This window comes from Malaclemys terrapin, chromosome 3 (genome assembly GCF_027887155.1).
Source record: "Malaclemys terrapin pileata isolate rMalTer1 chromosome 3, rMalTer1.hap1, whole genome shotgun sequence".
In the NCBI taxonomy this organism is placed as follows: domain Eukaryota; kingdom Metazoa; phylum Chordata; order Testudines; family Emydidae; genus Malaclemys; species Malaclemys terrapin.
The window spans coordinates 198,481,196-198,497,946 of record NC_071507.1 but is presented as its reverse complement, the minus strand read 5'-3'; the positions used below and the strand labels follow the sequence as shown (position 1 = coordinate 198,497,946).

The 16,751-nt window shown below is 47.0% G+C and overlaps 1 protein-coding gene and 1 long non-coding RNA gene across 2 annotated transcripts; both read right to left on the bottom strand.

Annotated features, from left to right (window-relative positions):
* Positions 1-9,913: 9,913 nt before the first annotated feature.
* Positions 9,914-11,959, bottom strand: LOC128834783 (uncharacterized). Its single transcript, XR_008444485.1, has 2 exons — positions 11,597-11,959; positions 9,914-10,138 (listed from the first exon to the last, which is right to left on the bottom strand). It is a non-coding gene; the product is annotated as an uncharacterized LOC128834783 (long non-coding RNA).
* Positions 11,960-15,035: 3,076 nt separating this feature from the next.
* On the bottom strand, positions 15,036-16,453 carry LOC128833612 (gallinacin-10-like). The gene is made up of 2 exons (XM_054021593.1): positions 16,352-16,453; positions 15,036-15,232 (listed from the first exon to the last, which is right to left on the bottom strand). The coding sequence occupies exons 1-2, from the start codon at positions 16,407-16,409 to the stop codon at positions 15,099-15,101; spliced, it is 192 nt and encodes a 63-aa protein (XP_053877568.1). The 5' UTR covers positions 16,410-16,453; the 3' UTR covers positions 15,036-15,098.
* Between the last annotated feature and the right edge of the window lie 298 nt (positions 16,454-16,751).

The following is a 16,751-nucleotide window of genomic DNA, read 5'->3' as shown; positions in this document are numbered from 1 at the left end:
CCCAAAGCCCTAGAGAATAGGGAGCTCATTATTGATTCTAAATTTACATAGGTAAACATACAGTAGAACCCTGTTTATCCAAACCTCCATTTATCTGGCTCTCTGTATTAACTGAACCACCAGCTGCCCAGGGCTGACAGCGGCCCAGGCAGCTAGTGGTTTGGTTAATATGGAGAGCTGGATAATGGAAGCATGGATAAACAGGATTCTACTGTACTTTGTAGCTAGGGAAACTAAAGTTCAGCATTTCATTTTAATTGTGGAAAACCACAGATTTGTATGGTTTTTGATTGGAGAATTTTGTTCTTTTTATCACGGAAAACTAGGATCTCTGGTGATCAGTTCTTGGCTCTACAGTATCTAACATTGTTATCGGTGAACTGGAAGAAAACAAAAAATCATCACTGATAAAGTTTGAAAATGACACAAAATCTGGGGGAGTGGGAACTAACGAAGAGAACAGATTGCTGATACAGAGTGATCTGGATTGTTTGGTAAGCTGGGTGCAAACAAATGATATGTGTTTTAATATGGCCAAATGTAAATGTGCACATTTAGGAACAAAGAACCTGCACCCTACTTACAGGATTGGGGACTCTATCCTGGGAAGCAGTGACTCTGAAAAAGACTGAGGCAGGCCTGGTTCCAGGTTTTCTGTTGCCCCAAGTGGTGGGGGGAAAAAAAGCCGATTGGCGGCACTTCGGCGGCAGCTCAATCGCACCGCTCCATTCTTCGGCGGCAGTTTGGTGGTGGGTCCTTCACTCCCTCTTCCTCTTTGGCGGTACTTCGGCGGCAGCTCAAAAAAGAAGAGAGGGACTGAGGGACCCCCCACGAAAGACCTGGACATGCCGCCCCTTTGTATTGGCCGCCCCAAGCACCTGCTTCCTTCGCTGGTGCCTGGATCCGGCCCTGGACTGAGGGGTCATGGTGGATAAACAGCGGAACACTTTGGATCTAAACTACAGGCTCCTGATCTTGTTGGAAGCTGAGGAGACGGTTGACTATTGACTCTGTCTGGGACTAGAATTGCTACTGAATGGGATGACCTGTGTTTGCTGAGGAGATTCTGAGGCGTTTAGAGGGGAACTCTGGGGCTGCCGCTCTCTTATGGCTCTGAGGCATCCAGATGACACACATGCAGATTTGATGCCATGTTGCAGAGACTGAAAAGCCATCTCTGCGAAACGATCATAAAATCATAGAATATCAGGGTTGGAAGAGACCTCAGGCCCTGCTCAAAGCAGGACCAACCCCAACTAAATCATCAAAGGGGAGCACCTCTGTGTGTGTGTACTTGTGTCTGTGTGCACACACTAAGGTATCTCTTTCACTGAGCTTGTGCAACAGCAACAAAGTGGGGAAATCTGTGTGGGAAACAGCAATAGTTTCTGCATAATCATTGCTTAAAAAGAGTTTTCATGATTATTCCCTATGCAGGTTGCAACGTTCATTGCTACAAGCATGTGGGTTACCTGTGTAAATTGCCAATTAGCATATTCAAATGACCCCTTTTGCTATTGACATGAGAATGGTAAGGACGGAGTCACACAGGGCTGTGCTATGGATAATTGTTAGCTTAGATTGAACTGAAAACGCCAAATGAGCACCGCAAACAAACCCCGTTGCCTCTTAGGTGCCCAGCCCTGAACTGTCAAAGCGGTACTCTGGCAGCATTGTGGGAGATGCCAACTACAGTCCAGCAGTGTTGGGCAGAGCCTTGGCAGCAGGCTGGGCCAGGAATACACTGTGTGTGACAGAGCTCATGGCATCTCCAGCCTGGCTTTGCTGCTACGGAGTCAGTCCATTGCAGCCCGGCACCCCTTATTGACTATGTTGCTGCTGATAAGGGTGGCAGAGGGAGAGGTGTGCACCTTATTTCTCGTAGGGGTGGCTATTCCTTGAGTTCCTCGTAAAATCATGCTCCTGGGAGTACTCACTCCACATATTCATTAGTACCCTGGCATGCTTCTCAGCTACCCTGTTTCCCCGAAAATAAGACATCCTCCGAAAATAAGGCCTACTTACAGTTTTGCCTCTTGTTGTAATATAAGGCATCCCCCCGATAATAAGACCTCCCCGATAATAAGGCATCCACCGATAATAAGGCATTTTTCATTTCTGAAAAATAAGACATCCCCTGAAAATAAGACCTAGCGCATCTTTGGGAGCAAAAATTAATATAAGACACTGTCTTATTTTTGGGGAAACAGGGTAGCAGAACTCTCGGTGTAGAGCCTAGAACTGCACTGCATTCTCCAGAGCTTGGAGGAGTCCAAGCAAGGGTACATGGGCCTGCAGGTAGGTTCCAGTGCATTGGGGCGAGTGGGAAGCGAGTTGGCAGAAGGGCCCGGAGATACAGGTACAGGGACTTGTGGGAATAGCAATGGAGAACTAGCTAGGCTCAAACCCAGGTATCTGCACCTTTGCTACCACTACACTGCACAGTGGGTGGGGTGATGGGGGGTCGCAGCCCAACCTGCACGCCTTCCCACACCCACCAGACAAGCATGACGGCTCAGGATCTACTTGCTTGAAGGGTGCGTTTAAGAGCTTTGAGTGTGGACAATAGGTGGGTGGGCCACCTCTATGCACCTCAGCACCTGAAGAGCCTGCAGTATGGACAAAGCCTGTGTGTATGGATGGCAGGCGAGTTAGAGGGATCACTGGAATTATAACTACAGACAAGCCATTAGGCTTTGTCTTCACTCCCCGGAGAGGTATGTTTTTACCACAGAACAGCTCAACGGTGTTAGCTCTTCCACTGAAATAGCATAGTGGAGACAAGGCACTTCACATTTTTTGCAAGGTAAAATAGGCAAGGTCAGCCCTGGCAGGGGGTAGAGCGCTGATCTGACCTAGCAAGCCCAATCTTTTATCTTCCTCATACTAATGAGATGGGTCTTGTTCTGAACCACACCTCCCTTGTTCTGAACGTCCACGCTCACCTTAGAAATGGATCTGGACAAAGAAGAATGAAGGGAGCTGTTAGGGTTCCCTCCCCACTCTGAACTCTAGGGTACAGACATGGGGACCTGCATGAAAGACCCCTTAAGCTTATTTCTACCAGCTTAGGTTAAAAACTCCCCAAGGCACAAATTCTCCCTTGTACTTGGATTAGGTAAACGCTGCCACCACCAAGTGATTATACAAAACTCAGGGAAAGGACCACTTGGAAAGGACCTACTCCCCTCCTAATATCCCCCCAAACCCTACACCCCCTTTCCTGGGGAGGCTTGAGAATAAACAAGATGAGCACAGACCAACCTTGGGTTTTTTTAGGACACTACAAAAGCCAATCAGATTCTAAAAAAAACAGAACTTTATTAGAAAGAAAAAAGGTAAAAGAAGGACCTCTGTAAAATTAAAATGGAAGATAATCTCGCAGGGCAATCAGATTCAAAACACAGAGGATTTCCCTCTGGGCAAAACTTTAAAGTTACAAAAAGAAAACCAGGAATACACCTCCCTCTCAGCACAGAGAAAATCACAAGCCAAAATAAAAGTAAGCTAACACATTTCCTTGCTAGTACTTACTAATTCTAATGGAGTTGGATTGCTTGCTTTCTTGATCTGTCTCCAGCAAGCACGCAGCACAGACAGACAAAGCCTCCCCCACCCCAGATTTGAAAGTATCTTATCCCCTTATTGGTCCTTTGGGTCAGGTGCCAGCCAGGTACTTGAGCTTCTTAACCCTTTAGAGGTAAGAGGATTTTGTGCCTCTGGCCAGGAGGGACTTTATAGAAAGGTGGTTACCTTTCCCTTTATATTTATGACAGGAGCGCACAAACTCCCCCAGGCACGTGCCCAAAGAGCAAGATTCACTTCATTTAAACAATGTGATTTAACACAACCTTTGTACACACACACACACACACACAGAGAGCCAGATTCTTGTCATTTAAACAATGTGATTTTAGCACAGACTTTATACACAGCCCCCAAGCATGAGTCATGTTATTTAAACAATGTGATTTAACAAATTGCCTTTATTGAGAGAAGAGGTGCAAATCTGTCTTTCGATGCCGGGAGGTTCCCCCTGGTGCATTTCTGCAGCTCAGCATGTTCTCTACGTTTGGCAGCATATAAGTGGAGCAGGGCAAACTCCACGTAGCAGCTGTATACCAGGGGAACAGAGGCCTAAACGCGGTAGACAGAGCCCACCCTTGAGTAGACAGGGAAGAAGTGGTATGCGTAGGCCAGCTCCTGCACAAACAGAAAAAGAAATGATTTGCGGGTTGCCGTAGCTGCACAGAAGATATGAGCTGTGGTCAAAATGTTCAAACATGGAGCCTAAAGGAAAGCTCCAAAATCCTGATTCAGGGACTGAAACAAGAGTGGCCTGGCTTTCAGAGGGGTGTCGCTCACTGCCACTGACTCCACTTCTGGGTGCGCAGCATATCTTTTAAGTGCTTAAAGAATGATGGAGGCACCTATCTTTGGGATGAGAGAACACAAAGCCCTACTTAAAACTCTTCTTTGCTAATAGGCCTACAGAAAACTTGGCAACAACTGTGGGTGTGCTGAGACAACTGCATAGCAGGCTGACCAATATGGTCTCACTCTTTCCTTATATTGTCTGCTTGGATTCATCTATTCTCTCCTGTTTTATATTTAGATTGTAAATGCTCTGGGGCAGGGACTGTCTTTTGTTCTGTGTCTGGACAGCCCCTGGTCCACGGTTAGGGTTCCTGAGAGCTACTATGATACAAATAATAAATATTATTATTATTAAATGCAGGGGAAGCTGGCATTGTTCAGCCAGCTTGAAAATCAGCTTGTGTGCACCTACAGAGGAGCTGGGCTCCTCATGCATTCACTTGGTAACAAGAGAAATGATTTAAGAGCATAAGAAATGAAGTATAAATTCTTAACGGTAACCATTGGAACAATTTACTAAGGGTTGTGGTGGATTTTCCATCAGAGACAATCTTGAAATCAAGATTAGATGTTTTATTAAAAGCTCTGCTCTAGGAATTAGGGAAGTTCTCTGGCCTGTGCTAGACAGGAGGTCAGACCTGATGATCCCCTCTGGCCTCAGAATCACTGAACCTACAAAAAATGAAAGATTAAGACTCCCCAAACTATCCCGCACCCAAATGAGAGCCCTGGGAGAGAGAGCACCCCAACTACAGTCAGGTTTCTGCTGGCACAGCCGCTCTTAGACTGTGTTGTATTTGCTTGTGTCTGGAAAGCAGATTATTTTAAAAGCACTCCCCCTGCATTTCCTATAGGTGAGAGAAAACCACAGAGAAAGGGGCTTTCTTTATTTCAAAATATCCTTTGTATTGAAATTTGGCAAAGTTTAACAGACATCCACAGAAATACCTGGTCAACTCTGTCAGCTAAATACTGCTACAGCAGAGGAAATGGAATACTGCCCAGAACAGTGCACTTATAAACACATGGGGTCAGGTCCTCAGCTGGTGTGAGTCAGCGTAGCTCCACTGAGTTCAACGCCAGCTGAGGCGCTGGTCCTAAATTTCCATACAAGATGCTTCAGATCAGATGGTGAGTAAAGATGCATAAGTATTTGCAAGACTGGGGACTACAGGTGATGAGACACTATCTTTGAGACTCTGCTTTGGGCTCTGTCTGGTAATGCCAGAAATGAAGTCACCCTTTTTCAGGAAGGCAGATATTCACTCAAAGCAATGAAATCACCGGTGCCGGGTGCAATACAAATGTTTATTTTCCAATACACTTCATTCTGAGAAGGCTGAAATCTATGGGAACTCAGAGCTGCGACACTGGGAGGAGCTTTCCTTTAATTAAAGCTATTACATCGGACACATTCTCAGTTGATGTAAATTGGCGGAGCTCCGTTGACTTCAAGATTTTAATATAGTCTCCAAAATCTAAGCTTGTCACTTGCTTTGTTGCTTCTGCAGCCAGACAGACCAGAAATGATGGCACCAAGAAAACGGTGTCCTTACACTTTCCACTGATATCAATGCAATGTTAACTCTTTCCTGCATTCTGTCTTATCAGAAACATAGAAATCGAGGGCTGGAAGGGACGTAAAGAAGTCATCAAGTCCAGCCCCCTGCGTTGAGGCAGGATCAGTTAAACCTAAACCATACCTGACTGGCGTCTATACAACCTGTTCTTAAAACCCTCCAATATCTAGCTCATTTTTGCCTTGGCCTTTCTGTCTTTAGATGCTTGTGCTATTCTTTTGTACTTCTCCTTGGCAATTTGTCCACATTTCCACTTTTTGTGGAATTCCTTTTTGATTTTCAGATCAGTAAGCGCTCCCGATGGAGCCATATTGCCCTCTTACTATTCTTCCTAGCTTTCCTTCGGATTGGATTAGTTTGCAGTTGTGCTTTTAATATTGCCTCCTTGAGAAACTGCCAGCTCTCCTGAACTCCTTATCCCTTCAATTTTCTTCCCATGGGACCTGCAGTTCTCTGAGTGTGTTGAAGGCTGCTATTTTGAAGTCTCTAATATGTTTGTCCTGTGAGGCTGGATGTACATGTGATGTACCTAGAGTTACCGGTTGACTTTAATGGAGCTATACTGAGTTACACCAGCTAAGTTCAGCTGATCTGCACGATGATGGTGACTCAGATCCTGTCCCTCAAGCCTTATTCAAGGTTGATGCATTGTGGTGGGATCTGGCTCATCATATACGTCAAAGCACCAACCTCGAGAATGGCTTGAGTGTCTGCGTTCAATTGTTATTTTATTTCTTTTCCCAAAGCAGAAGTGTGGTGATTTGGTGAACCTATGTACCACTGATGGGTTCTGGTTGACATTATGAAGTTATTATGAAGTTGTTACTATGAAAATTGCTGTATCATTGAACGCCCCTTTGTAACTGTGGAATGCACCATTAGCCGGCATGTTTCTGCCCAGCTAGGTACTATGGTGGGTCATTAGAACTCAGTCACCACTTATTCAGGGTGAAGCACAATGGGCTAGCTGGAGCTGGGGGTTTGGAGATGGAAGTTCCCCAGGCAGGAAAAAGAGACAGAGCTGACAAAGCAGGGGGTTATAAAAGGAATCATAGATTCATAGATTCTAGGACTGGAAGGGACCTTGAGAGGTCATTGAGTCCAGGCCCTGCCCTCATGGCAGGACCAAATACTGTCTAGACCTTCCCTGATGGACATTTATCTAACCTACTCTTAAATATCTCCAGAGATGGAGATTCCACAACCTCCTTAGGCAATTTATTCCAGTGTTTAACCACCCTGACAGTTAGGAACTTTTTCCTAATGTCCAGCCTAAACCTCCCTTGCTGCAGTTTAAGCCCATTGCTTCTTGTTCTATCCTAGAATGGTGAGGAAACTGAGGCAGGGAACTGCATTTAGGGTTTATTACTTTGTACAGATCTGTGTATTTCTCATGCTATTAAAGATCTGTGTATTTCTCATGCTATTAAAGAAAGAGCTATAGCGCTGTAGGATCATGTGCTAAGTGTCAGAGCATTTCATGTGTTACACCTACTATGTGCCCCATTGAAGAGGTAAACCAGAAGGCTCACTCTTTGGGAGCAGTTCTGGGAGGGGCTGTGTTTAAGCTTTATGTGTGTGTGTGTGTGGGGGGAGCGGATGGGGAAGTTTGAGGACTCAGCACTGGTTCCAGGGACTGGGCAATATGCCACTTGGTTGCAGCTCTCAGTAGGGGGTGCCAGATAGAACATATGCTCCCCACAACTGTGGTCTGAGACCTTCAAATAGGGACATTGCCTGGGCTCCATTCAGACGCTGGAAGTTTAAAGCACATTAGATCCAGCAGCTGGATCCCCTCACAGCAGTCTGGTCAGTGGCCAAGAGGGGGCGCTTGACTGGACCTGTGACAAAATAGTAACGGCCCTTAGAGTTTTAGAGATCTTTGCATCTTCCCAGCATAGCGTGGATACCGACTGGTGAAGCCTCACAGGACTGCTGTGATATAGGTGAGCAGTTGTGGCTTCCTCTTCTGCCAGGTGGGGAAAGTGAGGTACAGAGGTGACAGCTAAATCGTTCAAACCTGGCCGCTTTAAATGGGCACCTACGTAAATGGAGCGTTTTGTAGCTGTGGCACTAGTTAAAAATTAGGTGACTTATCTGGGTGCCTAAATTTAATCTAACTTTAAAATATATGCCCGAGACCTAGTCGGAGATCACACAGTTAGTCGGTTTCTGAACTTTCAGGCTTGTTCTCAAGCCACTGGAATCTCAGATATGCAATTATCCTTGAAAAAAGAACAGGAGTACTTGTGGCACCTTGGAGACTAACACATTTATTTGTTAGTCTCTAAGGTGCCACAAGTACTCCTGTTCTTTTTGCGAATACAGACTAACAGGGCTGCTACTCTGAAACTATCCTTGGTTATCATCTCGCTGTTCCCTTGTGCTCCCCACATCTGTTTGCTGTGTGCACCTCTTGTCTCTCACCCTACGTTTAGCCCCTGAGCTCTTTGGGACAAGGATCATCTTTATGACATGTGTGCCGGGCCTTGGACAATTGGGGGCCTCTCACTGCCACCATAACACAAAACCTACATAGTACTGTAATAATAATCCCTACAGGTTATTTTATCTCTCACCTGGAGCAGCATGGAAGAGGAGGAAGGCAACAACACAGAGCAGGTAGAGGCCCCTCATGGCTGAAGGTCGGCTGGGATCTCAGTGTCACTGCAGAGAAGAGGCACCAGGCAGAGTGAGATGGAGGTTGTTTACCAGATGGAGACAGAGTGTCCCAGTATTTATAGAGCTCTGTGAGGTGTTGACCCATGGGACCCTAGGTGCACCTGATGCAATCTGTAGCCAGAAATCCCTACAAGCAACTGCACACATCACTTGCCCTGAACAATCACCCAGAATTTCACATGTATGAACAGGAGGTGACAATTCCTCTCTATCCAGGCAGTGAGGCTGTACTAGGAGTGCTGGCTGAGTGTGTTCCAGGGGTTCGTAAGATGAAACAGTTGGCTACACTAGAGAGAAAAGCAAAGAGTACATTTAGAATGGGGGCGACACTCAGGTGTGGAACACATCTGGAGCATGGAATAGGAGTCAGTTCCAGCTTCAGATGCTGTCTTGCATCTGAAGAAGTGAAGTTCTTACCCACGAAAGCTTATGCTCCCAATACTTCTGTTAGTCTAAAAGGTGCCACAGGACCCTCCGTTGCTTTTTACAGATTCAGACTAACACGGCTACCCCTCTGATACTTCCAGCTGCAGGTCACTCGTAGGCCTCCAGTCCCACTTGCCACCAGGAGTACAAAGACACCTGTGTGAACTCTAGGGAAAGCGTGTTGTGTAACAAGGCCCCATCTGCACATATGCCTTTGTGATCTGGGTAGCTGCGGCTGGGAATGAGGCAGGACCCACCATTTTTTCACCATTTATTCCACATGAGGAGAGCTCGTTCCTCAGAGTTGAGAGCTGCGCCCCAGTTTGCAAACTGCAGCCACTGGCACTGAGGTGGAACTCTGAGGGGCAGGATATTTTGGGAAGGCCAGGAAAGGAGTTAGTGCTGGCTGCAGGCTGCTTGTCAGCTTCTAACATGGCACTGCAACAGAGATTTACACCACCGCATTTGTGTGAATTGTGGAGAACACATAGCTGAATCCTGCCCCTCCCCCCCAGCTCAGATGTGTATATATTTATGTTTGTTTTGGCATGATTGGGGTTGAGGGAATGTGCTTTTTCAGGACAGAAATAACAGTATTTTTTCCACACTTTATGGTCAGTGAGGGAATTTAGAATCCAACTTTAGGTGTAAGATCCTATTATGAGTAACTGGGGACTCCAAGAAGCAGTGATTAGCACCACATGTGCTAACATTCAAGCCTGTAGTGTTAGAAAGAAGTCTCTATAGAAACGGATGATACCCACGTCTGTCCTTTCCCTTTCCCTCTCCCTCACACCCCCATTCTCCCTACCCCCCACTCCCAAGGAAGAGTCATGTCCTCAAGCAGCTATGATTTAACAGCTTGTCTTTATTGAAAAGAGGGGAGCAAACATCTTTTTGGTCGATCCGAGGCCCCCCATGTGCAGCTCAGCATGGTCTCTATCTTTTGCAGCATCTCTCTCTCGGACCACATGATCCATTCAGAAACTGTCCTGAGTGACAGCGCTGCCTAGGCCTTATGCAGTAACCTCCCAGGAACCTACAGGAAGGGATCCTTGACTCTTTACCAGACCCTGCACAAAGAAAAAAGAGCATAAAGTTGTTTGTTCGGATCTATACACTCCAGTCAAATATGAGCTGTGATTTTAGATCACAAGGTGTGACAACCACTCCCCATTTCCTGAAAGATGAACACGGGCATGCTCAGCTTGACCATCATCTCTCAGTGAATGCACGTTGTCCACTGTCTATTTATTCGACAGCATTTTGGTATCGCAGGAAGGATTGCAGTTACAGTTGAACTCAGAAGCAGTCCCCAAGAAGAGAACAGACGGAGGTAATTAAATAGGTATTAAACATAAAGTCTCAGGCCAGGAGGGACCATCATGATCATCTAGTCTGACCTCCTGCACATTGCAGGCCACAGAACCTCGCCCACCCACTCCTGTAATAGACCCCTAACCCTTTGGCTGAGTTACTGAAGTCCTCAAATCTTGATGTAAAGTCTTCAAGTTACAGAGAATCCACCATTTACTCCAGTTTAAACATTCAAGAGACCCATGCCCCATGCTGCAGAGAAAGGTGAAAAACCCTCAGGGTCTCTGCCGATCTGACAGGGGGGAAATTCCTTCTCAACTACTAATATGGCGATCAGTTAAAGACTGAGCACGTTGGCAAGACCCGGCAGCCAGACACCTGGAAATGAATTCTCTGTAGTAACTCAGAACCCTCCCTATCTAGTGTCCCATCTCAGACCATTGGAGATAGCAGTCACGGATGGGCTGTATGCCACTGTATACAACCTCATCCTACCATCTCCTCCGTAAACTTACCAAGCTCATTTTCCCCAAAGATAAGGTTGAGTTACATGCATGAATCTAATGTGTGGTGCAGATTCTCTCCTCACTTAAACCAGTTTTACAGCAGCGTGGCTCCATTGACTTTAAAGGAGTTACCCCAATTTATTTCTTAGGTTATCAGCTCCTCAGGGCAGGAGTTATTTTCATCTTACTTTCTGTTTGTCCAATGGGGCCCTCAGCCTGATCGGGCTCTCAGAGTGCTACAGCTGTATAAATATTGACCAATACTACAAAATATAATGTAAGTGAGAAGAGGATTGTGTGCTGTGTATCTACCCGGGCATGCACTGCACTTGCATTTACTTTTCCACTGTGGATAACTAACTGAGCCCCCACACCGGGGAGCAGCTCATATACCCAAATAGAGATTTAGTATAGCCAGGCACCTGGTGACATGCCTAGTTTTAGGCAATGTGTTTTCTGTTCTAGCGTAATTCAATAGGACTGAAGTCTAGAGCCCTTTGCATTTTCACAGAACTGGACAGATAGTAACGAATTAACCCTCACAAAGCGTGCGTGGGCTAGGTGATATTGTTTCCCCATTGCACATAGGGAACTGAGCATAAACAGTGTAAAAGACGTGTCCGAGAACCCACCCCACCTAGCGTGGCAGTGGAAGAGGTGGCGTTAAAACTCATTAGAAAAGCCTCTCTTCACAGTTTTCAGTCTCACCTGGAGCAGCTTGGAAGAGGAGAAGGACAACAGCAAAGAGCAGGTACAGGATCTTCATGGCTGAAGGTCGGCTGGGATCTCAGTGTCACTGCAGAGAAGAGGCACCAGGCAGAGTGAGATGGAGGTTGTTTACCAGATGGAGACAGAGTGTCCCAGTATTTATAGAGCTCTGTGAGGTGTTAACCGATGGGACCCTAGGTGCACCTGATGCAATCTGTAGCCAGAAATCCCTGCAAGCAACTGCACGCATCACTTGCCCTGAACAATCACCCAGAGTTTCACATGTATGAACAGGAGGTGACAATTCCTCTCTGTCCAGGCAGTGAGGCTGTACTAGGAGTGCTGGCTGAGTGTTTTTCCAGGGGTTCGTATTGTAAGCAGAGTCAGGACGAGCTCTACCCTGACATCTGGTGGTGAATTATGGCGAGTGTGGAAAAGAACTCCAGGGGCTGATCTTGTTTGCATAGGCACACCCACTCGCCTGGCATGAAACAACAGCAACTGAAAGTGGTTACTTTGGCTGGTGTGGGATCCCCAGTTTCTCTGTTATTGGGGCAGGAAGAATAAAGTTTTGTTACCCTGATTCTGTGAATCAAGGCCAGTGAACCTGTTGTATGACAGAAGGACTGAGTGAGTCCTTCACCATTACCTAAGTAGCACTTGCTTGACAAGGGGCATGGGTTACAAAACCCAGTGAATGGAGAAAGGATGGGGATAGGTATTTGTACCTGATGGTATGGGCCCTCACTGAAGGGTTGAAACACCAATTGCACTATCTCCTCTCTCCACTGTTGAATATCAGAGCTAACTTTGATTCCATTAAAAATCTAGTTACAGACTGCTGAACTGAATTCACTTTGGGCCAATGGTGCATTAGCAGTGGGGCTCCCCTACTATGAGCTGAAATTGCTAAGAGCTGAAATCACAAAAGAGCTGAGATCTCTGAGGCTGTGTTAACTAGTGGGGGAGCCTGAAGCTATAATGCTAATTGGCTGGCGGAGCAGCTAGCAGAGTGGAGCTGAGTGACTCACAGGTTGGTGAGTGGAGCGGAGCGGAGTGGCTGGAGGAGCAGCTAGCAGAGTGGAGCCTTGTGGGAGCGGCCCAAGGGACAGCTGAAGTGGAGCAGAGCTGAGCGGCTCACAGGTCGGTGAGCAGAGTGGAGCAGCTGCCAGAGCAGTTCGTGGGACGGCGGGAGCAGCTCACGGGACAGCTGGTGGAGTGGAGCGGCTCGTGGTGAAGGCTGCGGTGGAACCCCGTCGGCCTCGGATCACATAAGGTGCCCCTTAACGCCCTGTGTGCCCCCCACTCGCCTGGCATGAAACAACAGCAACTGAAAGTGGTTACTTTGGCTGGTGTGGGATCCACAGTTTCTCTGTTATTGGGGCAGGAAGAATAAAGTTTTGTTACCCTGATTCTGTGAATCAAGGCCAGTGGAACTGTTGTATGACAGAAGGACTAAGTGAGTCCTTCATCATTACCAAAGTAGCACTTGCTTGACAAGGGGCATGGGTTACAAAATGCAGTGAATTGAGAGAGGTTGGGGACAGGTATTTGTATGTGAGGGGATGGCCCCTCCTTGTTCTCTGAGGGTCTGCAACACCAATTGCACCATCTCCTCTCTCCACTGTTGAATGTCAGAGCTAACTTTGATTCCATTAGGAGTCTAGTTACAGACTGCTGAGCTGAGTTCACTTTGGGCCAGTAGTGCACCAGCACGGGGGCTCCCCTACTATGAGCTGAAATTGCTAAGAGCTGAAATCACAAAAGAGCTAATGTTACTAAGAACTGAGATCACTGAGTGCTGTGTTAACTAGTGGGGGAGCCTGAAGCTATATTGCTAAGCCACTGGTAGAGCAATTTGTGGGGATGACTGGAGGAGCAGTGAGCGGCGCGGAGCCTTGCGGGGACAGTTGGAGCGGCACAAGGAATGGCAAGTGGAGCTGTTTGTGGGGATGGCTGGAGCGGCTCGTAGAGCGGAGCAGTTTGTGGGACAGCAGGAAGTGGACTGGCTTGTGGTGAAGGCTGCGGTGGAACGCCACGGAGAGATGGCTGGCTGGCCTTGGATCACGTAAGATGCCCCTTAACACCCTGCGTGCCCCCCCCTTTTACTCTGGGGCTGCACTGACCAGAGACAGAGACTTTGGAGTTTGTTGGACTTTTGATGGTTGCTGGACCCAAGAGACTTTGGGGGTGTTGGACTTTGGGGACTCTGGGTGATTTTGGGTTGCTGGATTCAAGAACCAAAGGGAAAGGACACAGCCCAATTTGCTGGGGTGGGTTTTTTGCTCATGGTTTGTGTTATGAATCCTGTTTGTGGTGTTTTTCCAATTTAATGCTGATGTTGTTTACCTCATGTTATTAAACATTTTCTGTCACACTCAGACTCCGTGCTTGCGAGAGGGGAAGTATTGCCTCTTAGAGGCACCCAGGGGGTGGTATGTAATTGTCCCAGGTCACTGGGTGGGGGCTCGAGCCGGTTTTGCATTGCGTTATTGAAATGGAACCCCTACATACAGAACCCGGCCCTTGTTGTTGCCAACTTAGATGGGCAGAAGGATTACAGTATGAGGAAACAGTTGGCTACTCTAAAGAGAAAAGCAAAGAGTATATTTAGAATGGGGGCGACACTCAGGTGTGGAACACATCTGGAGGGTGGAATAGGAGTCACTTCCAGCTGCAGGTCACTCGTAGGCCTCCAGTCCCACATGCCACCAGGAGTACAAAGACACCTGTGTGAACACTAGGGAAAGCGTGTTGTGTAACGAGGCCCCATCTGCCTTTGTGATCTGGGTAACTGCGGCTGGGAATGAGTCAGGACACTCCATTTTTTCACCATTTATTCCACATGAGGAGAGCTCGTTCCTCAGAGTTGAGAGCTGCGCCCCTTTGCAAACTGCAGCCACTGGTGCTGAGGTGAAACTCTGAGGGGCGGGATATTTTGGGAAGGCCGGGAAAGGAGTTAGTGCTGGCTGCAGGCTGCTTGTCAGCTTCTAACATGGCACTGCAACAGAGATCTACACCACCGCATTTGTGTGAATTGTGGAGAACACATATCTGAATCCTGCCCCTCCCCCCCAGCTCAGATGTGTATATCTTTATGTTTGTTTTGGCATGATTTTGGTTGAGGGAATGTGCTTTTTCAGGACAGAAATAACAGTATTTTTTCCACACTTTATGGTCAGTGAGGGAATTTAGAATCCAACTTTAGGTGTAAGATCCTATTATGAGTAACTGGGGACACCCAGAAGCAGTGATTAGCACCACATGTGCTAACATTCAAGTCTGTAGTGTTAGAAAGAAGTCTCTATAGAAACGGATGATACCCACTTCTGTCCTTTCCCTTTCCCTCTCCCTCACACCCCCATTCTCCCTACCCCCCACTCCCAAGGAAGAGTCATGTCCTCAAGCAGCTATGATTTAACAGCTTGTCTTTATTGAAAAGAGGGGAGCAAACATCTTTTTGGATGATCCGAGGCCCCCCATGTGCAGCTCAGCATGGTCTCTATCTTTTGCAGCATCTCTCTCTGAAACCACATGGTCCATTCAGAAACCGTCCTGAGGGACAGCGCTGCCTAGGCCTTATGCAGTAACCTCCCAGGAACCTACAGGAAGGGATCCTTTCCTCTTCACCAGACCCTGCACAAAGAAAAAAGCATAAAGTCGTTTGTTCGGATCTATACACTCCAGTCAAGTATGAGCTATGATTTTAGATCACAAGGCGTGACAACCATTCCCCATTTCCTGAAAGATGAACACGGGCATGCTCAGCTTGACCATCATCTCTCAGTGAATGCACGTTGTCCACTGTCTATTTATTCGACAGCATTTTGGTATCGCAGGAAGGATTGCAGTTACAGTTGAACTCAGAAGCAGTCCCCAAGAAGAGAACAGACGGAGGTAATTAAATAGGTATTAAACATAAAGTCTCAGGCCAGGAGGGACCATCATGATCATCTAGTCTGACCTCCTGCACATTGCAGGCCACAGAACCTCGCCCACCCACTCCTGTAATAGACCCCTAACCCTTTGGCTGAGTTACTGAAGTCCTCAAATCTTGATGTAAAGTCTTCAAGTTACAGAGAATCCACCATTTACTCTAGTTTAAACATGCAAGGGACCCATGCCCCATGCTGCAGAGAAAGGTGAAAAACCCTCAGGGTCTCTGCCAATCTGACTGGGGGAAAATTCCTTCTCCTCTGCTAATATGGCGATCAGTTAAAGACTGAGCACGTTGGCAAGACCCGGCAGCCAGACACCTGGAAATGAATTCTCTGTAGTAACTCAGAACCCTCCCTATCTAGTGTCCCATCTCAGACCATTGGAGATAGCAGTCACGGATGGGCTGTATGCCACTGTATACAACCTCATCCTACCATCCCCTCCGTAAACTTACCAAGCTCATTTTCCCCAAAGATAAGGTTGAGTTACATGCATGAATCTAATGTGTGGTGCAGATTCTCTCCTCACTTAAACCAGTTTTACAGCAGCGTGGCTCCATTGACTTTAAAGGAGTTACCCCAATTTATTTCTTAGTCTAGAGCCCTTTGCATTTTCACAGAACTGGACAGATAGTAACGAATTAACCCTCACAAAGCGTGCGTGGGCTAGGTGATATTGTTTCCCCATTGCACATAGGGAACTGAGCATAAACAGTGTAAAAGACGTGTCCGAGAACCCACCCCACCTAGCGTGGCAGTGGAAGAGGTGGCGTTAAAACTCATTAGAAAAGCCTCTCTTCACAGTTTTCAGTCTCACCTGGAGTAGCTTGGAAGAGGAGAAGGACAACAGCAAAGAGCAGGTACAGGATCTTCATGGCTGAAGGTCGGCTGGGATCTCAGTGTCACTGCAGAGAAGAGGCACCAGAAGGAGTGAGTGGGAAGAGCTGTGCCAGATGGAGTCAGAGTCCCTGCGTTTATAGGGCTGTGGGGTCTGTAAAATGCTGCTGTGCAGGATTCTAACTTGGAGTGTTCGATACAATCTTGATCCAAACATTCTAGTAGATATCTCTAACCACCACTTAGCCTGGAGGTCACTGAGAGTACCATGTGTCCGCCCAGGTAGGTGAGAGTTCCTTTCCATACGGTTAGTAAGGCTGCATTCGGGGTGCTGTGTTTGCTTTAGGGCTCCTTATTATGAACATGGTTGCTATGGTAGA